Here is a 26615-nt window from a genome sequence, read left to right on the forward strand (position 1 = left end):
AAAAATATATATCAGAAAGGAAGGGAGAAGCCTAAGTGACATTTACATTCACCTGGAACTACCTATTTCTTTATGTATTGCCAAGATTTTCTACCAATAATTTCTTAGCATGTAAGTTAGCAGCTGTCAGCCCCAATGTCACTGTCAACCCTTGCCTTCTCAGATAAGCCGTGCCATTTAGTTCCTTGTCCTCCTCTGTGGTCAAAGCATGTCGCACTCGCGCCCCGCCATATCTGCCACTTCTGCGCCCATTGCAAAGGCCCCGTGACCTCTACACCCAGAAAAACTCGTGGGGGAAGCAGGAAAGGCCTAAGTGACTCTGCAGTGGAATGTGAACTAGCCGAATTATCAATGATAATGATGGATAGTGACTATGACCCTTCGGGGGATTCGTGTGATGAGCCGGGTGAGGAAATCATGCCAGAAACTACTAGTACGAGTGCTTCAGTGTCCCAAGTTATCCTAGCTCCAATGGAAAGGAGCTGTTAGTGCAGCAAGGGAAGGAATTTGGGAAGGGAATGAAAAGGTGGCGGGTTAGCCCCGGAACAATGGCCCCGCGTGACCCAGCCCACCATGAGTCCCGAGGTGATTCACCTCCCTGTTCCCCAAGCCCCACTTCACTCATTTCTTCCTCTTCTTCTGCTGAATTTTCTCCGGAGTCTTCGTCGTCGGAGTCACCACCAGCATCAACAGTGAAGGCAGGCCGTAGAGGAAGAGGTAAATCCCTGACCCGTAAAAGTAGAGTTGCCAGTAGAGTAAGGGCTGCTAGTGCTGTACGGCAACCCAGGGTCAGTGCGAGTGACCTTGAACCAGATAAATCTGCCAAACAGCCACCCTCCACCCTCACCCACCCTACACCGCCATGACAGGGAATCCTGGACGCCTTCACATGGACGGAAGGGTCCGATTTTGTCCCTGAACATCTCCATTTTGACGAGAGTTCCTCAGGAATACAGCCTGCCTTCACTCTTGACGAGGATGCTGAGTGTGTGGACTTCCTTTTGGCCTTCCTCGATGACGAAGTCATGCAGCACATATGTGATGAGACCAACAGGTATGAATCACAACGTGCTGCAAGTGGTACAGGTGCAGCCAAGATGCAACAGTGGTCCATGCTGGGAGTGCAGGAGCTGTATGTGTTCTTTGCCCTCATGCTTCTCATGCCACACTCCAAGAAGCATGAGTTGGAAGAATACTGGTCCATGGACCCCTTACTACCCTCACCCACCTTCAATAAGTACATGGCCAGAGATCGCTTCCGGAACATCATGGGAAACCTGCACTTGCCGACGACGATGTACCTTCCCAAACCGACCCACTCTGGAAGATCCGGGAGATTCTGAGCAGAATGAAGGATAAGTTTATGTCATTCTTCCACCCCTTTCAGAAGGCTGTCATTGACGAATCCTTGGTTTTGTTCAGAGGACGTCTTCGGTTTGTTCAGTACATTCCAAGCAAACGCCATCGCTTTGGAATGGTTCTTTGTACTGTGCGACTGTAAGACGGGGTACATCCTTGACTTCGTCATATATTCAGCCAGCACTGTCGATCTGGTTAAAACACACCCCCTTGGCTTCTCAGGCTGTGTAGTGAAGGTGCTCCTTGAAAGGTATTTTGGTGGGAATCATGTGCTGTATACAGACAACTATTATACAGCACCGAAACTTGCCAAATACCTTTCAGAGCACGGCATCGGCTCCTGTGGCACTATCAAGAGTAATCGTGCCCACTTCCCTAAATTCCCAGAGGCAGGAACCTCGCAGCGAGGAGACATGCACCTACGCAAGTCTGAGAAGATGCTGGCAATATGGTGGCATGACAAGAGGGTCGTGCACATGCTCACCACCGTACACAAGGGGGAAATGACAGACAGTGGGAAGGTCGACCGTAGGACAGGCGAACCTGTGAGGAAACCTGATGCTGTCTTAGACTACAATATCAACATGCGGCTGGTGGACAAGTCCGACATGATGATTGGAGAGATCGACTGCCTTAGGAAGAATACTAGGTGGTACAGGAAAGTTTTTCTGCATCTCATAGACATGACGATGCTGAACGCCTTCATCCTGTACAAGATGAAGGTCAAGCCACCCAAGTCCTTCTCCCTGAGGTTGTTCGTCAGGACTTGTGTTCAACAGCTGCTTGAAAGATACGGTAGGGTGACAGCAGCAACTCCAAGGAGCCATCCAGTAACACTTTCCGACCGACTTGAGCAGAGGGCGTATATGGATCGGCACAGACTGGTGCAAATGCCTGCCACAACCAGGAGGAAGGCTGCGATCCGCAGGTGCCAGGTGTGTGCACATACCACCCAACGCACACCTGAGCACAAACGCACCTCTTGGCAGTGCGCTGAGTGCCAGGTTTCCCTCTGTGTTACCTGCTTCTTTGATTACCACAGCCAGAAGCAGTTCTAAAAGTGCAAGTGGGAAAGGAAAATAATGTGTAAATAATGTGTAAATAGCAAGTGAAAGCAATGGATGTACAGTACATATGACTGAACAGTGTAATATAGTTTTATCTTACTGAAAGTGACAGTGAATAACATAGTGTAAGTAAGTAAGTGTATGTAAGATATTCACGGAAGAGATAAGCGCAGCGTGTGAGGCGGTTTGTGGAGTGAGGAGGAGATGCAAGGGTGTGCAAGGGACAGCATGGTGGAATGATGAGGTGAAACGAGCTGTGGAACAAAAGAAGAAGGCATATGGTGAATGGTTGGCGAGTAGGGGTAGGGGAGAAGATGAGAGAGAGAAGAGAGAGGTATATGTGAGCAGGAGAAGGGAGGTTAAGAGACTGGTGAAGGAGAGTAAGAAGAAAGTGGATGAAGAGTTTGGGAGGAATCTGAGTGTGAAATGGAGGGAGAGTAAGAAATTGTTTTGGAAGGAGGTAAAGAAAGTAAGGCAGTGTGAAAGGGGAAATAGTAGGGGAGTGAAAGATAGGAATAATAGATTGTTGGTGGAGAAGAGAGAGAAATTGAGGAGATGGAAGGAGCACTTTGAGGATTTGTTGAATGTAGAGAGTGAGAGCAGTGTGAGTATAAGTGGTTGGGGAATGGCTGGGAGAAGAAGAGATGAGAGAAGGGAGGAAGAGATCAGTAGGTCGGAAGTAGTGGAAGCGATGAAGAAGATTAAGCTGGGAAAGGCCCCAGGAATTGATGGAGTGTGTGGTGAAATGCTTAGGTATGGGGGTGAGATTGTTGTGGAGTGGATATGGAAGTTGTGTAGATTGGCTTGGGAAGAGGGAAGGGTTCCAGAGGACTGGAAATCAGGTATAATTGTTCCTCTGTACAAAGGAAAAGGGGAGAGAGAAGTATGTGGTAACCATAGGGGTATTTGCCTTCTTAGTGTGACTGGTAAAATATATGGTAGAATACTCATTGATAGGGTTAGGCATATGACAGAGGAGCTAGTTGGAGAAGAACAAGGGGGATTTAGGAAGGGAAAAGGGTGTGTAGATCAGATATTTGTTCTAAGATGTTTAGTGGAGAAGTATCTAGAGAAGGGAAGGAAAGTGTACGCTGCCTTCATGGACTTGGAGAAAGCTTATGACAGAATAGATAGGAAAGGTATGTGGAAGGTATTAAGAATATATGGAGTGGAGGGGAAATTGTTGAGTGCTGTGAAGAGTATGTACGAAGGAGCTAGGGCTACGGTGCGAGTGGATGGTAAGCTGAGTGAGTTCTTTGATCTCAATGTGGGACTGAAACAGGGGTGTGTAATGTCTCCATGGCTGTTTAATATATATATGGATGGGGTCGTAAAAGAGGTACAAGGTAGGGCAGTGGATGTGGGGGTGGCCCTAATGAATGAGGGTGAGATTTGGAAGCTTCCGGTGTTGCTGTTTGCTGATGATACAGTATTGTTGAGTGAAGATGAATGGGAGTTGCAAGGTTTGGTGAATGAATTTGGGACAGTGTGTAGGAGGAGGAAGCTGAAAGTTAATGTAAACAAAAGTAAAGTTATGGTGTTTGAGAGGAATGAAGTCACAGAGTGTGCAGTGAGGTTGGATGGTGATGATATGGAGAATGTGAGTGCATTCAAGTACTTGGGTAGTGTGATGAGTAAGGATGGAACTTTGGGGGATGAAGTACGTGAAAGGGTACAGCAGGGAAGGAAGGTTGTTGGCACACTGAAAGCAGTGATGAGAAATAGGGAGGTGAGTATGGAAGTTAAGAAGTCACTGCATGATGGTATTGTGATCCCTACCCTGACGTATGGAAGCGAGGCATGGACCTTGCAAGAGGGGAACAAGTCAAGAGTGAGAGCAGTGGAAGTGAGTTACTTGAGAGGAGCATGTGGAGTGACATGGAGGGACAGGTTGACGAATGAAGAAGTGAAGGAACGTTGTGGGGTAGATGTGGATGTGGTTGAAAAGATTAGGAGAAATACACTGAGGTGGTTTGGACATGTGGAGAGGATGGAGAATGAAAGACTGACTAAGAGGGTGTATGTAGGTGAGGTGGAGGGAGGGAGAGGGAGGGGTAGACCGAGGATGAGGTGGAGGGATGGAGTTGCAAGGTATATGAGGGAGGGGGGGGTGAGTTGGGGGGAGGGGAGTCAAATGGTGGGTGACAGAGCGACTTGGAGGCGTTTTGCCTGCGGCCACCCTTTGCGGGATTAGGGTGTCGGGCTATAGATAGATAGATAGAAGTAAAACAGAAGTGTAAATATTGAAAATACAATAGAAAATGTCAATAGAAATGTAAGTAATTAGTAATATAAGAATATGAGTACAAATACTTGAGGTTATAACAGTGAAAGTGAATCCGTGGCTCTCTACGTATTTTACTGAATGAAAAATTGAATGACCTCAGTGACAATAAACTAATACTACTGAAGGAAACTTATGGATAAAGACTCCAGATATATATAAGTGTTATATAGTAATAGAAATATAAAGTGTGAGGGGTTTTATGAATAATAAATGACTGAATACCAACAGCGAACTAGCGCAAGTGGGAAGGTCATACGCGGTCGTAATTTTCATTGCTTTCACAGTGTTTTTTTTTTGGAGTATGGATCCGAAACTACTTGATAATCATAGAATAGTGTTTCTAGTGATAATATCTGGCTGTGGTATTCATATTACGGGTTATCGGGAAGTGTAAAGTGGAGACTTCGTTACCCAACTTCAGAGGTCTCCACAAGTCCTACGGTAATCGACGAAGGCTCAACAAACATCCCAGGAGAAAGCTGAAGGTTTGTGCCATATGCATATGTACTTTTAATATTCTAGAACTACTAACTGATTTTTGGCAAATATTTTTTGAGAGTCTGTCGGAGCCCGAATATGCCCGCGGGACACGCAAAACATTGGAAAACAAGCCCGCAGTGTAAGAGTTAAAAATTTTAGTGTCATCAGCAAACAGAAAGGTTTGACACTCCAACTCCTCAGCCAAGTCATTTATAAACACTAAAAATACAACCGGACCAAGTACTGATCCCTGGGGCACTCCCGAAGTTATTTCCAACTTTCCTCACTTCACTCCTCTAATTTCCACCAACTGTACTCTGTCAGATAAGAAGTCAGTTATCCACTTTAATAGCTTACCCTCTACTCCAAAGGCTTTCAACTTAGTCAATTATCGTATATGGGGTACTGTATCGAATGCCTTCTTACAGTCTAAATAATTTTTATCTAATGGTGTTTGACGATCCACTGCAACTGTCAAGCTCTCGATATAGACCAGAAGGTTAGTTAGGGTACTTCTCCTTCGTCTAAAACCGTGTTGTTTGTCGCTGATTAGATTATTGTCTTCTAAGTGCTTTATCAACTTACACCTTATCATAATCTCACGTACTTTACAGAGCACACATGTCAAAGCCACTGGTCTGTAATTCAATGGATCCAATTTATCACCTTTTTTATAAACTGGGCTCACTTTAGATGTTTTCCACAGAACTGGTACCTCACCTGTGTTAATAGAACTATTTATAATCACTGAAACTGGTAAAGCCAGCTCTTTATGACACTCTGACAAAAGTTTAGGGTGTATACCATCTGGCCCAATAGCTTTGTTAACATCCAGTGTTTTCAAGAGACCCTCTACCAGGCCAATAGTATCATTAATGTCTTCAATCTTTGGACCATTGTAGGCAATGTCAAAACTTGGTATATCCTGCCAAGACTCTTTAACAAATACACTATAAAATGCTTTATTGAATTCACTAGCTGTCTCGTAGTCATTCTTGGTCAAATTGCCATCACTTTTCCTTACTCGGAAAACATTTTCTTTTAGATTAGTTTTACTTCTTAAATAACTCCAAAAATGTTTTGGGTTTACCTTGATGTCCTCACACAGCCTTTTACAAAAAACCTTCTTAACTCTCCTTACAGCACTTACTGTTTTGTTCCTCTCTTGTCTGTACTTCTTCACTCTTTCGTGTGTCTTCTTTGCTTTAAGTCTTTTCCATGATTTTTCTTTGGCATCTATTTGATTTGTCACTAGATTAGTTCTGGCCCCAACCCTGTTCATGGTTCATATTAATGATCTCTTACCTGTTACCCACAATCCCATCCACTCATATCCAGATGACTCAACACTTCATACTTCATTCACACTCAGACACCCATTTACAAAGTCTAATATCTCTACCTCTCAACTCATACACCCATCTCCATAAATCAAGACCTATCTACGATCAGTGAATGGGGACAAAACAACCTTGTCTCATTTAATGCTAGTAAAACTAAATATATACAATTTACTAATAGACAGATATTGCCAGATTCGTATATTATCTTCAGTACTACTAATATTCCCATCTCCAAAAGTATTGAAATTCTCGGCATCTCACTTAACAATGCCCTCAGCTGGACCTCTCATGTTAGATCACTTGCTAAAACCGCCTCAAAGAAACTTGGATTAATGAAGAGTCCGTAACTCCTTCATTGACGAGCAGTTAGCTGTGATTTATAAGAGTCATGTGCCCTCTCAGCTTGAATATTTCTCACCCTTGTGGAATGGATGTGGAGAGGTTGCATTAAAACAGCTAGACAAAATTCAGAACAAAGCTGTTAGAATCATTAATAACCCTGCCATTACAAATAAACTACCTCCTTTACAAGTAAGAAAGAATGTTGCCTCCCTTGCATTATTTTACAGATATTTTTATGGCAAATGCTCAGACGAAGTTGCATCTATGGTGCCACCTCTCCATGCCTTCCCTCGTGCTACACGGGCATGTGGTAGCGCTCATGACTGGAATGTCACTCAGCCATATTGTGGAACTTCTGCCTATCAGAATTCTTTCATTCCCCGTAATGCTTCTCTTTGGAACTCGCTTCCCCAGAGTTGTTTCCTTCCAAACTTCAACCTACAGCTGTTCAAGTCTAACTGTTACAGATATTTTATGAACAGAGGACACCAGTAATCCGGTGTATGGATTTTTTTTTTTTTATTCATTTGTTTTTCCTTCCTCTGTTGTTATTAAAAAAAAAAAAAAAAAAAAAAAATCCACATTGGTTTAACTTTCTTAGTCCCACAATGTATCCTGGGCACAAAGTCCCTAATTAAATCATGCAAGATCCTCACAAGCGTTTCATTCATTTCATTAGCTGATTTGTCAGCAAAACTCTCTTGCCAGTCTACCTCTGACAACTTTAACCTGATGCCTTCATAATTTCCTTTATGAAAACAGTATTTGTAAGAATCATTGTCACTTAATTGTACAGAACCACTATACAACAAAGTCAAAAGAAATAACTGCATGATGTCTTTTTCCTAATGGAGAATGTAAACTGATATTGTCAACATCTTGAATGCTTCTTGAGAAAACCAGATCAAGCCTAGTAGGGTTAATGCCATCTATATTATGTGTGTGTCCAGGAACATGTTGGTACAAAAAGCAATCATTTGTAGTGTCCAGGAACTTACGTGGATCGATCACATGTTGACCATTGCTCATAATGGTATTTGATTCCCAACACACAACACCAAAATTAAAGTTTCCACAGAACAAAACTTGGGCCTCCTTATTATATTCATACTTAATCTAATCAGGTCACACAGAAGATAATTTTTTTCTCTTGTCTGAGCAGGAGGGCGGTAAATTGTACCTAACAGAACCCTTCTTCCTTGCAAAAACACCTCGCACCACGTTGCTTCATCATAGGCATGCTCATTCAAAAACTTAACACTAGTGTCCATGGACAATAAACCTTTTCTCAGAAGTATAGCTACCCCACCACCAGGTGCATACTGTATACTCCTATCTTTGCAGTATACAATGAAATGATTTGCATCAAAAATCTCTGTGGAGCTTATTTGATCATTGAGGTTTTTTTTTCATTTAAACAAACAGTAGAAGGATTCAAACTGTTTACAAGGTTCTGAAACTCTGTCACCTTATTTACAATACTGTCAACATTAGCAAACACACTTAAATTTAGTTGATTCTGTGGCACTGACCATGGTGTGAGCATCATTTAAAAATTTTGTTTTTTCCTTGCTGGATTGACCTTTATTTTCACTACATGTATGTTGTATGAAGACTGAACTGTATATATGGATGGGGTAATGAGAGATGTTAAAACACGCATAATGGAGAGAGGGATGGCGTTGGTAATGAATGGTGATGGATGGAATATCTCAAATTTGTTGTATGCTGATGATGCAGTGCTACTTGCAAATACAGGTATGCCCCGGTTTAACGATGCAATTGGTTAAGTAGAAACCCATCATTAGGCAGGGCATCATATCTTGGGGCAGATTAAGGATGTAAAGAATAGGGATGCATTTCTGAGCCTTGGGTTTCCTCCCCAACCAAGTCCTAAACCCACCCAAATGAGCCCAAAAACAAGTTTCAAGCAAATCTAAATGGTCTAACAGCTGCAAAAGATGCTAACCTAAGCCTAACACCTGTAAATAACTCACTAAAACCAACAACAACAACAACAAAAATCTGAAAACTGTCAAATATAAGTTTGGAAAAAATCAAACATAGTAAACTGTACCCCAAAATGACAATGTTCACCCCACCTATGATCAAAACACATTAATCTAAGTCAAAAAACAGTTAATATATCAACCTAAACTCACAATTTCAGTGTAAAATATCATCAAAATCAATAAAAAAAAAAAAAAGGAAAACCCATCATTAAACCAGAGTTAGGCCATCACTAGGTAATTTGAATTTCACAGGAGCAGACATCACTAATCTGCCAGAAAACTCCCCAATTATCTATCTATCTATTGCCAGATGCGTCAATCCCACACGGGGGTGGCCACAAACAAATCGCCTCCACGTCACCCTGTCCCCCGCCATTTCACTGCCCTGCTCCCAACTCACACCCCTCTCATATACCTCTCCACTCCATCCCTCCATCTCATCCTTGTAAAAATACCCCCGTTAATACCAATACACCAGTCCTGTGTGAGACAGCCCTAGCACGTGTTCAATGTGAACAGTGGATGTTAGCACCGAAGCGGTGACATGTGGTGGTGTAGGACTACTGGGTTCCATGGAGGACTACTGGGACTTGGGGACAGGCCATGAAGCCTTTGCCCAGGGTCAGAGATGTTTAAAAAAAAAAAAAAAAAAAAAGTATGGTGGTATTTCTACCCCCATCGCTAACCCGGGGTATAAGATCTAGGGGTATCGTGTATCGAGGTATACCTGTACCAGAAAAGAACTTGGTAAACTACTGCAGAGTTTTGCTGATGTCTGTGAGTGAAATGCCTTGAGAGTAAATGTAGAAAAGAGTGAACTGATGCTAACTGAGAAAGAAGGTGACTCAGCATGATGTTACAGAGAATGGAGAGAGACTGGAATTGGTGAGAGAGTTCAAATACCTGGGTACAGTGATAGAAAAGAGAGGAAAATGTGCAGAAGAAATGGAAAGTAGAGTGACACAAGAAAGGAAAGTAGCTGGTGCTATGAAGGCCTTGATAAGGAACAGAGGTTTGATTGTTGCAGCTGAACGAGGCTTATATGAAGGAGTGTTAGTGCCAACTTTAACTTATGGATGTGAGACTATGGTGTAGGAAAAGCCAAGAGTGATAGCAGTGGAGACGAGACTGCTTAGGAATGTATGTGGAGTACAGAGAGCAGATAGGATATGAAATAATGTGATTTGTGAAAGATGTGGAGTCAAGAAGCCTGTGGACACCAGAATAGATGAGAGTGTACTGTGATGGTATGGTCATGTGGAGAGAATGGATAACAACAGAGTGGTGAAAAAGGTATATCTGAGCAAATCTGATGGAGGGATGAGGCCAGGTAGGCCAAGGAGAAGATGGAGGGATGTGGTGGATGAGTGTATGAGGATGAGGGGTATGGAAGTTGGTAAGGCTCAAGGACTGACAAGAGATTGGACTGGGTGGATGAATGCTGTGAGAAGAAGTGTATGATCAGAGATCTGGCACCTCTTTTTTAAGGTGACAGCGTTCGGACTTACTCTATAAGATACGTTTGTGTGAAGCTACAGAATGTGGTGAAAGTTTTTGGCATATCAGATAATGCCAGGATTCTGGGGGCCTGAATGATGATGAATGGAAGCATGACCCATTGGACTGGGTAAACCTGGACTGTCTGGACATTGCTAGTCCTTCCCCTGCCCTACGGTGGGAATGGAGGTCTGGATGATGATGATGATGATGATGATGATATAGTTTTTATACTATGAAAACTACAATAGTCTATCTATCTATCTATCTATAGCCCAACGCCCTAATCCAGCAAAGGGTGGCCACAGACAAAACGCCTCCAAGTCGCTCTGTCATCCACCATTTGACTACCCTCCCCTCAACTTACCCCCCCCTCCCTCATATACCTCTCAACTCCATCCCTCCACCTCATCCTTGGTCTACTACTACAATAGTAATGTATATTACTATATGTTTTAACCCTTTGGCTACTGCCAGCGATATTGACACAGTTCCCCTTGACAGGCATTTTTACACCCCAAAATGAAAATGCTTTTCCAGTGTTTCTGATTGGTGTCATAGGTTTATGTATACATAAAGTTTTTGTATCTAGCATTAGAGCTGCTTGAAAGTTGAAAGTTTTGTCAAAATTGACTTTTTTTATTAAATAAAATTGCATTTTTAAAAATTCATTAAAAATATTAATATTGGAGTATATGAGGTCTAATTCATACTAAAGGCTTCAAATTATCCATGCTTTATCGTGTTACAGCTACAAAAGTATACAGCCAAGGTTTCCATGGAAAATAATGTGATTTTCCAAAAAATAAAATGACTTCCTGGCAAATCTATACAGTACAATAAAAAATATAACTGCATGGGATCACATTCTATCATGTTCCTTGAAAAACAGAAATTATCCATGCTTTACTGTGTTACAGCTACAAAAGTATACTGCCAAAGTTTCCATGGAAAATAATGATGTGATATTCCAAAAAATTATTAGACTTCCTGGCAAATCTACACAATCAAAAATATAATTGTAATGAGATCACATTCTTTCATGTTCCTTGAAAAATAAAAATAATGTAACTACAGTTTATCTACCCTATCTAACACTGACATACCCTCTGGTACACCTTCTGAGTATGATATATCTTGAAACAGGGGATGAGGCACAATGCAGGTTTATTGATACAATCATTGCAAAAGTATAAAGCTTGCTTTATTTTACATTGTCCCTTACCTTTCACCTTACATTTTGAGGGCTCAATACTGCACACACAGCAAACTGGTTTTTGTTTCTTGTTTTCAAACTTGGAAACAAAATGCTTAGCTAATTTATCTAGTCTTCCGATTTCTGGGGCATCATCACAGTGGTTTACCTCTTATCACACTTGAGAGACGTGTATGACAGAGAGGAAAAGACACCACTTTTTCATGCTAGGCCTATGCCTAAAAATGATCTTTTCAGAATAAGTTTATCATCCACGTTTATCACCCACGTACACTTTTTTCTAGTGCATAAACTCAAACAGGATGAGCTACAATATCTTGCATACATATACCTGTATACCTCCAACAGATAGATTATATGTGAAAAATAGTGAGACAACAATAATGGATAGAAACACCTGATCAGATCCCAGCAGAAAACACTCGAATTTCGTATACTGGCGCTTTATTCTAGCATTGCACGTATATTGACGGTTAGCTATATGCTTTGATCTTGAACTTATTTAGCTAACCAGCATAAATCTTACCTGAAGGAGGCTAAAAAAAGAGTGCAAGGCAGAAGAACTTGGGCGCGTGGGTGGTGTGTGGGTGGTCAGCCACGAGTCGAGGCAGGCTGGATGTTTACATTACAGGGACAGTTAAAGCAACTAGCATCATGCCCACACTCACTCAAGAGTGGTAGATTAAAGTCATGTAGGTTAAAAAAAGTTGAGAATGTGGACTACAGTCGAGACATATGGGCTTTTTTTTTTTTTTCCCCACGACCATAAATGTGCAACGTAACCAAAAGGTTAAGATTAATTCCATGGCTTTCCATATTAATTTAAAATAATTTAGATGTGGTGTAGGTTAATGACAGTTACAACGTATAAGGCATGAGATTAAAAGGCTAGGGCAACTTAGGCCCCCTGATGCTCTGGGCCCTCAGGCACTGCTAAGTTGTCCAACTGCTCAGTCCGTCCAAGTCATATCATGGATAAATGTGAGACTTGAGAAAGATTATGGAGATGTATAAGGACATCAGATTATGGAAGTGTATGTGAACATTGGAGATTATGGAAATGTATGTATCTAGGGAAGATTATGGAAATGGGTGATGACATGGTAGATTATGGAAGTATGTGGAGATAACAAGAGAGACACTGGAAGGGTGTGAGAATCATGAAAGTTTTGGAGCGTATGGGTCAAGGGATGATTACTGAAATATACAAATTCTAGGGATTTTACAAAGACATATGACTTCATGGAATAATGCAGAAATGTATTGGTCTAAATGATGGTGAAAAGGATATAGTGAGTGACTTTCAACATGGGAAGAGGTATGGTAGGCCATGAAGATTATGGATGGATATTGTAAACAAGTGTGTGAGAAAGTGTGGAAGCTGATGAGTATATGGAAATGATGGAGAATCAAAGTGGCTGGAAGGAGAAGCACAAGCTATGGGTCTGGTATGCCTATTTCAACTTGACAGATGACAGATTATTACTATCTGACAAGTAATGTGATGTGATGTGCATCAATAATAAAAAACACATGGAAAAAAAAAAAGCACCTGTGAGATACAGCCAAGATTCTGGGGGCTTGACTGGTGAGTGAATATGTATCTGGCTCATTTTACTGGACATGCTGTTGATGGTTCTCCATCAGCAGTGCTTACTCTCTACTTTCTTTCTGAACCATAATTTATTTTATCCTTATGTGAGAAGAAGAGGTCAGATTCATTAGCTCAGTTATATTGTCTGCAGATATGCAAATGAAAAGGAAAATATGTCCTCTGGCTGAAGGAGTTAAGTCTGGCTTAATAAGCACAGCAATTGGTGATGGAACTCCATTTGAATGCTCTGAGCAATAAGAACCAGCTACTTCCATTACTTCTGCAAGTAAAGAAAACACGAGTTCTTAGTACTTCTTCTTGATTCAAAATAGAATGCCACTCCCACCATCATCATTAGCCTAGTTTTATTCCCAATTACAGTTCTACAAAACTTAATTAGAGCAATCACAGGACTGAGTCAGAACAAGTTACCTTCTTCAATCCAGTGATATACTTCATTCTAATCTTGGTATCTCCTGATAATTTAAGTCACCTTAAGAGACACTTTGAACCAGAGGATTAGGTACAGAGCCCACTGACTCCTTTAATATGAAACATTTTTCCTACACTGAATAAAATAACCTGATGGTAGAAAGAAAAAACTGAACTAATATGTCACCACAGCAAAGGGGATCACAGCTAAGCCTTACCCTGAGAGCTTTTGTGAGGGTCTGCATAGTCTTGATGGCAACACTGGGAGCGTGATAGCGGCCAAGAGAGCTGGTGACTCTCCTGATAACATTGTTGCGACACTGCCAAAGTTCCTGACGGTGATGCTCTCTCTCTTCAGTACTGTGGGGGATGGGATCATTAGACATTGTATATTCACCTATCATCCATTTCATTACTGTCTCAACAGAAGCATACAAGCCATGGATTAGGCTACTCAGTATGGGTATTTAAGGCAAGAGTGACCAATGGCTCACCTCATTAGTGGCATTATGTGACCAAGAAATTCCAACCACCCCCTGAAATGAGACCATGCTGAGGTACCTTAACTCACATGATCAATAGGCATCTAAAAATTCTATGTGAGCAACAAGGCTAATGTACATCATTAGTACATCCTTAATCTCTCTGTACGTATCAGTGAATTGTTTCATAATGGGCAAAGTACAGTACTGTACCTAAGTGTGACAGTTGTAGTAAAATTAGAATTTTGCAATTTTCCTTGCATCAGCAATAGCCCAACACTAGGCTACTGTAGTGTAGTCCATAATGTTTTAACCCTTTCACAACAAGGATGCATTTTTATATTTTCTATTGCTTTCTGCAAGTATTTTCATTCCACTCAGAACAGAAATCTTTAAAAACAGTTAGTTATAGAGTACCATATCTTTCTTACCACTACAGCAATCTACTAAGCTGAACATAATCACATAAAGGTGGCTAAAAAAAAAAAAAATAAATAAAAAAAAAATAAAAATAAAGTCACACTGAAGGGACTATGCACGTGGTGGCATTGCCAGACTGAAAAATCTTCAACTGCCTCTAAAGGATTAAAACTAATCCACCACCCATCCATCTATCATCTAGACCTGTGTTGCCCCATGAGGAGCATAGGAGTCTGGAGCTAGGCAAGTTGGTCCTGACATTTAAGATGAGAGTGACCAGCCTCACTCTCAGGGATTATGTGAGCAATAAACCCAAACAACCCCTTGAACATGAACCAACAGGCTCAATCCAGTTGGTGCTCCTTACCAACACTAAACCCCTCACTCTGACTGTTGCCACAGACCATTAATGTAATACAGTACTTCTAAATATAAAGTACAGCAAGCTCGCCCTGAACGCATGGGTTTCGTTCCAACTACGGCGTGTTTGGCACAAAACCGCGTAAGTTTGTACTACTCTTAATTTTGCTCCCTAGGCCCCGTAAATCTGGTGTTTTGCTGTCATCTGTCTTTGGTAATCAATATAAAGCACTTTAACTGGTTAGAGGGTTTATTTAATGTTGGAATTTATGAATATAGTACAGTACTGAACAGCAAATCTTCAACATATAAATATGTAAACACAAGGCAACATTCCGATGCCAATCATCAGTAATCATGTAAATCAGTTAACTGGTTACATGGCTTTATTTAATGCTTTAACTTAAGTGCTTTAACTTACAAGTACATACCAGAACACTAAATATTTAACTTACAAATATAGTACTGGGGAAAAGTACTACAGCAAGTATTTAATGTACAAATAGAAAGAACAACATTCTGACGTCTATTAGGTAAAACTTTATTATTGCTAACTTTATTTAATAGTAATATGCAAGGGTGTGCAAGGAACAGCATGGTGGAATGATGAGGTGAAACGAGCTGTGGAACAAAAGAAGAAGGCATATGGTGAATGGTTGGCGAGTAGAGGTAGGGGAGAAGATGAGAGAGAGAAGAGAGAGGTATATGTGAGCAGGAGAAGGGAGGTTAAGAGACTGGTGAAGGAGAGTAAGAAGAAAGTGGATGAAGAGTTTGGGAGGAATCTGAGTGTGAAATGGAGGGAGAGTAAGAAATTGTTTTGGAAGGAGGTAAAGAAAGTAAGGCAGTGCGAAAGGGGAAATAGTAGGGGAGTGAAAGATAGGAATAATAGATTGTTGATGGAGAAGAGAGAGAAATTGAGGAGATGGAAGGAGCACTTTGAGGATTTGTTGAATGTAGAGAGTGAGAGCAGTGTGAGTATAAGTGGTTGGGGAATGGCTGGGAGAAGAAGAGATGAGAGGAGGGAGGAAGAGATCAGTAGGTCAGAAGTAGTGGAAGTGATGAAGAAGATTAAGCTGGGAAAGGCCCCAGGAATTGATGGAGTGTGTGGTGAAATGCTTAGGTATGGGGGTGAGATTGCTGTGGAGTGGATATGGAAGTTGTGTAGATTGGCTTGGGAAGAGGGAAGGGTTCCAGAGGACTGGAAATCAGGTATAATTGTTCCTCTGTACAAAGGAAAAGGGGAGAGAGAAGTATGTGGTAACCATAGAGGTATTTGCCTTCTTAGTGTGACTGGTAAAATATATGGTAGAATACTCATTGATAGGGTTAGGCATATGACAGAGGAGCTAGTTGGAGAAGAACAAGGGGGATTTAGGAAGGGAAAAGGGTGTGTAGATCAGATATTTGTTCTAAGATGTTTAGTGGAAAAGTATCTAGAGAAGGGAAGGAAAGTGTACGCTGCCTTCATGGACTTGGAGAAAGCTTATGACAGAATAGATAGGAAAGGTATGTGGAAGGTATTAAGAATATATGGAGTGGAGGGGAAATTGTTGAGTGCTGTGAAGAGTATGTACGAGGGTGAGCTAGGGCTACGGTGCGAGTGGATGGTGAGCTGAGTGAGTTCTTTGATCTCAATGTGGGACTGAAACAGGGGTGTGTAATGTCTCCATGGCTGTTTAATATATATATATGGATGGGGTCGTAAAGGAGGTACAAGGTAGGGCAGTGGATGTGGGGGTGGCCCTAATGAATGAGGGTGAGATTTGGAAGCTTCCGGTGTTGCTGTTTGCTGATGATACAGTATTGTTGAGTGAAGATGAATGGGAGTTGCAAGGTTTGGTGAATGAATTTGGGACAGTGTGTAGGAGGAGGAAGCTGAAAGTTAATGTAAACAAAAGTAAAGTTATGGTGTTTGAGAGGAATGAAGTCACAGAGTGTGCAGTGAGGTTGGATGGTGAGGATATGGAGAATGTGAGTGCATTCAAGTACTTGGGTAGTGTGATGAGTAAGGATGGAACTTTGGGGGATGAAGTACGTGAAAGGGTACAGCAGGGAAGGAAGGCTGTTGGCACACTGAAAGCAGTGATGAGAAATAGGGAGGTGAGTATGGAAGTTAAGAAGTCACTGCATGATGGTATTGTGATCCCTACCCTGACGTATGGAAGCGAGGCGTGGACCTTGCAAGAGGGGAACAAGTCAAGAGTGAGAGCAGTGGAAATGAGTTACTTGAGAGGAGCATGTGGAGTGACATGGAGGGACAGGTTGACGAATGAAGAAGTGAAGGAACGTTGTGGGGTAGATGTGGATGTGGTTGAAAAGATTAGGAGAAATACACTGAGGTGGTTTGGACATGTGGAGAGGATGGAGAATGAAAGACTGACTAAGAGGGTGTATGTAGGTGAGGTGGAGGGAGGGAGAGGGAGGGGTAGACCGAGGATGAGGTGGAGGGATGGAGTTGAGAGGTATGTGAGGGAGGGGGGGGTGAGTTGGGGGGAGGGGAGTCAAATGGTGGGTGACAGAGTGACTTGGAGGCGTTTTGTCTGCGGCCACCCTTTGCGGGATTAGGGCGTCGGGCTATAGATAGATAGATAGATAGATAACTTGCACATAAACTTACTAGGACAGACTGTAAATATTTAACTTACAAACACTGTGGAAAATACAGTAGTCAACATTCCAATGCCTGCTTCGGAACTGACTTATAACCAGAAGTGGATGGCTGGGGCTCTGAAGACTCTGGTGTTGAAGGGATTCCTTATGAAGGTGCTGAAGGTGTTGAAGACGAAGGTTGAGAGTCTGCTGGAGGCAAGGGACGTGGTGCAAGGAACACTGTGATGGGAAGCTGTTTCCTTTGCCTCTTCATCTGGTCGTACAGTTCCTTGTATGCCTGCATCCCTTTGTTGATAATCCTTTTAAATTCAATACTTCAGCCCATGTTGGGGTCATTCTCTATGGCAATATCCAGGAGAATACAGACTTGCCTGATGAAGTAGGCAAAGGAATCCAGGGTCTACCCACAAGGGACAGCTTCTCCTTCCTTGTCGTCATCATGACTATCATCTTTGTCCTCAGAAGACCTCAAAAGCTCCTGAATGTCGTCATCTGTCAGTTCTTGCTGGTGCTCATTTATATGCTCTTCAACCTCCTCCTCCAGCATGTCAGAGAAGCCCTGACCTCCGACACTCCTGGCCAAATCAACGATCTTTCTGACCTCAGGACTGACCTCAGGGAAGCCCTTGAAGTCCTTCACAACCTCAGGCCACAAAGGCCTCCAGCAGGCATTCACAGTCTCACACTTCAGACTTCAGCATGCTTCGTCGATGTATGCCATGCAGTCCGAAATCTTGAACTACTGTACTTCCAACATTCGGTGAGTTCAGCGTTGAGGTCGTTGTCAACGGAAGTTAGGATCCTGGCGAAGGTCAAGCAGGTGCAGGCTGTCTTAAGCACCACTATTATTTCTTAGTCAAGGGATTCCAGTATCGAGGTTACGTTCGACAGAAAGAAATAAACCCGAACATTCTCATTCACGTCCATGAGGGACTGTGGGTGGCCTGGGGCATTGTCAATAACCAGCAGGACCTTGAAGGGCAGCTTCATGCTCTTGAGGTAGTACTTGACATCCAGGACAAAGTAGCACTCAAGCCATTCCGTGCTGATAATGTCCGTCACCCAGGCCTTCATATTGAATATGTAGTGCACAGGTTGGCAGTTTAGGGTCTTCCCCTTCAGTGCCCGATGTCTCTGTGCTCCATAGACAACTGTAGCCTTTAGTATATCTCCTGCAGCATTGCCACACAACATGACGGTGATCCTGTCCTTCCAAGCCATGAACCCTGGTGCCTGCTTTGCCATCTTCTGGATGTCTATAGGTCCTGCTGGGCACCTTCTTTCAAAACAGGCCCATCTCGTCCATGCTGAACACCTGTTCTGGAAGGGAGCCTTTCTCCTTGACAATCTTCTTCAGTTCCTTCGGGAAGTGTTGGGCGGTGCCTGCATTAGCAGAGGCAGCCTCACCAGTAATCTCAATGATTTTAAGGTTGAAGCGCCTCTTGAAATCTGCCACCCACCCAGGGCTGGCAGTAAACTCTTTTGATCCTCAACAGGAAGTTCAGCCCGAAAAGACACGTAGAAGGATTTAGCCTTCTCAGCCAACGTTATGCCGTCCACAGGAACTCTGCGTTATACTGTAGCACATTCTCCAGCCAAAGACTCAGTGCCTTTTCTGTCTTCACCAGGGTTTAGTCCCTGGAGAAAAAGCACACTTTCGTTCTTGTGGGGGTCAGGTTGGTGTAGGCCTTACGAATCTTCTTCTCCTTGTCTCTATTTAAGTGGATGCTGGACTCATTTTGTCCCATCGCACACGCTACACTATTCACAGACACTCCTGACCTTAACTGGGCTAAACTTTTCACTTTCTCAGCAACTGTGAGAGCACTATCAGACCTTTTAGCCCCAACAGCACTGTTAGATGATCGCTTAGGCATTATTAATAGAGCAAAGGAGTTGGAGCACAGGATAACATCCTATTGTACTCGGGAACGTCTCACTCGCTAAATAATTTAAGATGGCCACCCAGGTGATCATGTGATCAAAACAAACTGCACGTGAGGAGTAGACTGTCGCACCAGTCGAACAGGGCAGTACTCCCGAGGTTGATGGCAAGCTGGTGATAGGGAGAGCTGGAGCTCCCGTTTCACCAGCCCTCAGGACTTGATCCTGACCATCTCCCTTTCCTGAACATTTTCAGTGCATTCATTTACACAGAGAGTAGGCCGGCATGCTCTCATAATACCTCTACCTTCAACTGTCTACACCACACTACATGCGCATAACATATCACACCTTCTATTCACATCTATAGTAATGGCCGCTGCAATCTTACAATCAAATGAGGTGGTACCTCGGATTGCCACCACCGGCAGGGTAGGGCTGGAGGCACAGGGTCCTCCCGGTCGCCATCAAGCGACTGTGCCGGCAGCGACTGTTGCTATTTCCGGGAATGCTCGTCGGCAAAGGGGTGACGGTGCGGCCTTCCGCGGCCTATCCACAAATTTAAACTCAGTTCATTTTTTCCTTCAGTCCATATCCCCTTTAGCCCTTTTCCTCACAGAACCACAAATCTCACCCTCTACCGATATATCTCCATTTTGTTTTCCCGGTTACCATCTCCTTACAAACTTTCGAAACAAGGGTGGCACCTGTTGTTATATCAAATCCCAATATGCAGTTGATACTATTTTAAACTTCACTTCATCCAGTTTTGATTACTCATTATATAAATTAAATTGCCAAAACATTACCAAATATATCTGTGTAGTTTATCGTTCCCCCAATGCTTCTTCGGAACCCAGTGTATTTGATTCCATATCCACTCAGTTGAGTAACCTTGACCTTGCCCTTGGCAATGAAATTACCATTTTGGGTGATTTTAACATACACAATGTTGAATGGTTATTGCATTCTGCCTGGACTGACGAGGCTGGTCTAGAAGGTGAGCTGTTTGCGGAATCGTTTAATCTCACCCAGTTGGTAAAGCAACCAACCAGAATACCTGATAATCCTGACCATAATGCCCATCTCTTGGATTTATTCTTGACAAATAATCCAGATCAATACAGGATAGAGGTACTGTCACCACTTGGATCCTCTGACCACAATCTCATCAAAGCCTCATTAGTTAACCCTCCTACACCTCCCCATTCCGAACCTGTCAGGGTGACCCGATGGCACTTTGACAGGGCAGACTGGGATGGATTTAGAAATTATCTTGCTGATGTTCCATGGCAGTCTTTCTTCTCTAGTGATCCCAATTCTACCCAGTCCCACATTTGTGACTTAATACCAGCTGGTATGGATTTATTCATACCAAGTCAACAATTCACTAAAAGATCAAACTCTCCAAAATGGTTTGATGGCAATTGTGCCAGAGCAACAGCCCAAAAGTCATTAGCATATAACTCTTACTTAAAATCAAAAACACCTGAATCACTCTCCCAATTTAAAATTGCTAGAAATCATGCAAAAGCTGTATTAAATCTATCTAAATCAAACTTTCTTAAAAAGCAAGCATCAAAACTACTTAACAACCCTAATGACAATAGAATATTCTGGTCAACTCTTAATTCTTTCAATAATAACTTTAACAAGTCATCTTCCATTCCCCCACTAAAATCTTCAGATGGCAATATTACAAGTGACCCACGTGGGAAAGCAGATATCTTTGCTAGTACCTTTGCAAGAAACTCTACCATAGATGATACCAGCCAGAATGTCTCAGTACTGGAACTTGATTCTCCCGAAATTGCCCCACTTAAAATACAGACAAGATTTGTAAAATCCATCCTAGACAATTTACCTACCAACAAAGCTCCAAGTCCAGATGGAATTCCGCCAATTGTTTTGAAAAAGTGTTCCTCTGAACTTGCCTCTGTCCTAGCTAAATTATTCAGACTATGCATACGTACTTCTTTATTCCCAAATTCATGGAAAGAAGCCAATATCCACCCAGTTCCGAAGAAAGGAAGTTCGTCTGACCCCTCCAATTACAGACCAATAGCTATCACATCTTCTCTTGGTAAGGTATTTGAAACTTTAATTAATAAGCATATTGTTAAACATCTTGAATCCAACAACTTAATTAATGATAGACAATACGGTTTTCGCCACGAAAGATCCACCATTGACATACTCAATCTCCTAACTCATACCATCCATCAATCAATTGATCTACATGGAGAAACTCATGCAGTAGCTCTTGATATCTCTAAAGCTTTCGACAGAGTATGGCACCGTTCCCTGCTGTCCAAACTCCCTTGCTATGGACTAACGTCTTTTGTTCCTTTGATTTCTTCTTATCTTAGTGACAGGAAAATAAGAGTAAAAGTAGATGATGTATATTCGAATTTCCACTCAATTAACGCCGGCGTGCCGCAAGGATCAGTTCTGGCGCCAACCCTATTTCTGGTTCATATTAATGATCTCTTATCTGTCACTCACAATCCCATTCACTCATATGCAGATGACTCAACACTACATAGTTCATTCACACTCAGACATCCATTTACAAAGTCTAATATCTCTACTTCTCAACTCAGTACAGCCATCTCCATAAATCAAGATCTATCTGCAATCAGTGAATGAGGACAAAGCAACCTTGTCTCTTTTAATGCTAGTAAAACTAAATATATACAGTTTACTAATAGACAGATATTGCCAGATTCGTACATTACCTTTAGTGCTACTAATATTCCCATCTCCAAAAGTATTGAAATTCTTGGTGTCTCACTTAATAGTGCCCTCAGCTGGACCTCTCATGTCAGATCACTTGCTAAAACCGCCTCAAAGAAACTTGGATTATTGTACAGAGTCCGTAACTTCTTCGCCGATGAGCAGTTAGCTATAATTTATAAGAGTCATGTGCGCTCTCAGCTTGAATATTGCTCACCCTTGTGGAATGGTTGTGGAGAGGTTGCATTAAGACAACTAGACAAAATTCAGAATAAAGCTGTTAGAATCATTAACAACCCTGCCATTACATATAAACTACCTCCCCTGCAAGTAAGAAGGAATGTTGCCTCCCTTGCATTATTTTACAGATACTTTTTTGGCAAATGCTCAGACGAAGTTGCGTCCATGATGCCACCTCTCCATGCCTTCCCTCGTGCTACACGGGCATCTGGTAGCGCTCATGACTGGAATGTCACTCAACCATATTGCAGAACTTCTGCCTATCAGAATTCTTTCATTCCCCGAACTGCATCTCTCTGGAACTCGCTTCCCCAGAGTTGTTTTCCTCCAAATTTCAACCTACAAATGTTCAAGTCTAACTGTTACAGATATTTTGTGAACAGAGGACACCAGTAATCTAGTGTATGGATAATTTTTTTTCTCCATTTGTTTTTCCTTCCTCCGTTCTGTTAAAAAAAAAAAAAAAAAAAAAAAAAAAAAAAAAAAAACGTGCTGTACTGATGTTCAAAGGTTTGGCCTTTCAAAGGCCCCTCCTGTATAAATTAATAGTTTTCATAATGGCTCTTTATTTCTTACGCTGTCTTATACATATCCCAGCATTTACCGTGTGTAATAGCGAGTGTGTTTGGTGCGAACGCTTTCGGGGCAAGCTTACTGTAATTACTGGTAGTTATTATTTTTGATAAACTGAGATAAACAGAAACTTGTGTTGCCACCAAAGTTTCTTTGTGTTGCCACCAGTGTGTCCACTGATAGGAAGTTGGACAGAAGTCTAAGAAAACTATGGCAATACAGTTGCACACTTCCATTTACTGAAAACCCCCAACTATCCAGCTTAATAGAGCCAAAGGCCCGCCAGATACTGTCAAAATGCCAGATTATGCAAAAAAAAACCCTAGGAGCCTCTAACCCCAAACCCTGTAACATTTATCCACTGTCTAACCTATACAAAATGCTTTAAAACATCAAAAAACAGATAACAGATGTTTTTAATAACAAAAGACTGTAATGTACTGTTAAGTACACTGTGACTTTATGTACAGAAGCAATTTCATGTTGATGATGGGGATAACATCAAAGTCTCCCTAACCGGGAGACCTGTTTTCTTTCACCCAGCAGTACTGTATAAACACATGCATTGTAAAACACAGATGTCTTGCATTATACAGCACTAAAGTAGGCTTACTGATGTCCATGAAATGCCATTACAATAACAGTGCTTTGGAAGAGACTTAGAGTGCAATGTAGGCTCATTTGTATATCAGCACCACAGCAATGGAGGAATACAATGGAGAGTGAGAGAACATCCACCTACCTGCTGCCAGCCAATGAGTAATCTGCATTAGAATCCTCCCTCCCCTGCCTTAGCAAATCAAAACTCTTCCACTCCCTACCACTGCATCTCCCCTCCCTACCCACCATCAACACCCTGTAAGCTGGGAGGCCCACTAACTGTCAACCCTTCCTCAACACTCCACCACTTTCATATTACAGTACAGTGTAACACCATTCTTTTTGTGTATTCTATCTATCTATTGCCAGATGTCTTAATCCCGTAAAGGGTGGCAACAAACAAATCGCCTCCATGTCACCCAGTACCCTGCCATTTCATTGGCCTGCTCCCAGCTCACACCCTCCTCTCTCATATACATCTCCACTCCATCCCTCCACCTCATCTTTGGCCTCCCCCTCCCTCTCTCTCCCTCCACCTCACTCACATACACTCTCCTCATTAGTCTCCCACTCTCCATCCTCTACATATGGCCAAAGCACCTCAGTGTGTTTCTCCTAACACTTCCCATCACATCCACATCCACACCACAATGCTCCTTCACGTCCTCATTTGCCAGTCTGTCTCTCCATGTGACTCTGCATGCTCCTCCCAAATAACTCATTTCCACTGCTCTCACTCTTGACTTCTGTCCCTCTAACAAGGTCCAAGCATCACTTCCATATGTTACAGCTGGTATCACAATACTGTCATGTAGTAACTTTTTCACTTCCATGCTCACTTCCCTGTTTCTTATCACTGCTTTCAAGGAAACACAACTTTTCTTCCTTGTTGTACCTTTTCAAGCACTTCACCCTCTAAACGTCCATCCATACTCATCACACTACCCAAATACTTAAACACACTCACATTTTCCAATTCATCCTCATCCAACCTCATTGTACATTCACTCACTCCACCTCTCTCGAAGACCATAACTTTACTCTTCCCTACATTCGCCTTTAGATTCCATTTCTTACATACTCTCCCAAACTCATTCACCAAGCCTTGCAGCTCCCCTTCGTCTTCACTTAAGAACACAGTATCATCTGCAAACAACAGTACAGGGAGTCTCCAAACACTGCTCTCTCTCATTAGGGCCACTCCAACATCCACTGCCCTACCTTGTATCTCTTTTATAACCCCATCCATGTACAGATTGAACAACCATGGAGACATGACACATCCCTGTTTCAATCCAACCTTTAAATAGAAAAATTCACCCAGTTCACTATCCACACGCACTGCAGCCTTAGTACCCTCATACATACTCTTCACGGCATTCAATACCTTCCCATCGTTTTTTTTTTTTTTTTCGAGTAAGAATGAACCAAAGGTCAGCAAACAATTCCTTCCAAGAAAAAAACAAAAACAATGCAAAAGAGAGCCAAATTCAAGATCCGTTTATTTCGAGATGCCTGGACACACTGTGTTTGAAAGACTGGAGATCATAAGAAGTAGGAAATACAGACAGAAGGAGACAGTTCCAGAGCTGACCTGTTGCATAAATGAAGGATTGGGAATAATGGTTAACTCTTGCAGTTGGACAGAAAAGGGTTGAAAATTTGTTGCTAGACGGGTGCTACGCACCTGTCGTTGAGGTGAAGGGATGCAAGCAGACAGTTTTCAGAGGAGCAATGATCATGGATGCAGCGACAGAAATGAGATAGAGAAGCAACAGTGCGGTGAAGAGACAGAGACTGAAGGGATCCAGTAAGAGGAGGAGAGTTAATGAGACGAAGAGCCTTTGACTCCACCCTGTTGAGAAGAGCTGTATGTGGGGAGCCTCCCCACACACAAGACTTGTACTCTGCACAGAGGCGAATAAAACCCGTGTATAAAGTAAAAAACTGTGCAAGGGTAAAGATGGTGCTGAGTTGGCTTAGCACACCTAATCTCTTAGAAGCTGATTTTACTAGAGATGTAATATGATCATTCCAAAATAAATCCCGAGTGAATGAAACCCCAAGCATGCTCAAGGATGATGCAGGCTTGAGATGGATATTATTAAACACTAGTGGGTACTCCTGTGGAAGATTCTGTCAGGTTGATAGGTGTAAAAACTGAGTCTTTGATGCATTAAAAACAACCAGATTATTTTACCCCAGTCAGAGATAAAAACCAAGTCAGACATTACATGCACCATAGCCTCATTCTTTGTTTGTTGAATACCTTCTGGGATGGACGTTGTGGGAACCAAATGGAAAAGTGAAGGGTGAAATCATCAGCGTACAAGTGGACAGGGTTAGATGTACAGCGTAGAAGATCATTGATGAATAAAAGGAAGAGAGTTGGTGATAGGACAGAGCCCTGAGGAGCACCACTGTTGATAGATCTAGGAGAACAACGACGGCCGTCTACAACAGTAGCTAAAGAACAACCAGAAAGGAAGCTGTAGATGAAGGCACAGATAGAAGGACAGAAACCATAAGAGGGCAGTTTGGAAATTAAAGATTTATGACAGACTCAATTGAAAGCCTTTGAGATGTCAAGTGCGATGGAAAAGCTTTCGCCAAAGTCCTGAAAGGAGGATGACCAGGAGTCTGAAAGGTAGGCAAGAAGATCGCCAGTGGAGTGTCCCTGATGGAACCCATATTGACGATCAGAAAGAAGGTTGTGATAGGAAATATGCTTTAAAATTTTTTGGTTATGAACAGACTCGAAAACTTTTGAGACACAGGATGTTAAAGCAATTGGACAATAGTTAGAGGGTTGGGAATGGTCACCCTTCTTTGGGACTGGATGAATGACAACAAATTTCCAGCAAGAAGGAAAGGTACAAGTTGAAAGACAAAGGTGAATTTACCTAGGCAGGGTGTAAGCAAAGAAGCACAGTTTTTGAGAACAACAGAAGGGACCCCATCAGACCAATATGCCTTGTTAGTATTGAGGACAGTGACGTCAGAAAGTACATCGGCTTAAGAAATATTAATGTCTTAATACTTTCCACAATCCTTGTCTATCCACCCTGTCATATGCTCTCT

General features: G+C 42.3%; 1 protein-coding gene across 1 annotated transcript in view; it reads right to left on the reverse strand.

Annotated features, from left to right (window-relative positions):
* LeuRS-m (Leucyl-tRNA synthetase, mitochondrial) overlaps window positions 1-26615 on the reverse strand; it is a 370394-nt gene that overhangs the window by 42263 nt on the left and 301516 nt on the right. The window contains exon 11 of the mRNA XM_080284805.1: window positions 13848-13989. Within this exon, the coding sequence (XP_080140931.1) occupies window positions 13848-13989 (142 nt within the window). The remainder of the gene's footprint in view (window positions 1-13847; window positions 13990-26615) is intronic.

This window comes from Coenobita brevimanus, chromosome 13 (assembly GCF_032717465.1).
Source record: "Coenobita brevimanus isolate Jiangsu-jjx chromosome 13, ASM3271746v2, whole genome shotgun sequence".
Taxonomy (NCBI): domain Eukaryota; kingdom Metazoa; phylum Arthropoda; class Malacostraca; order Decapoda; family Coenobitidae; genus Coenobita; species Coenobita brevimanus.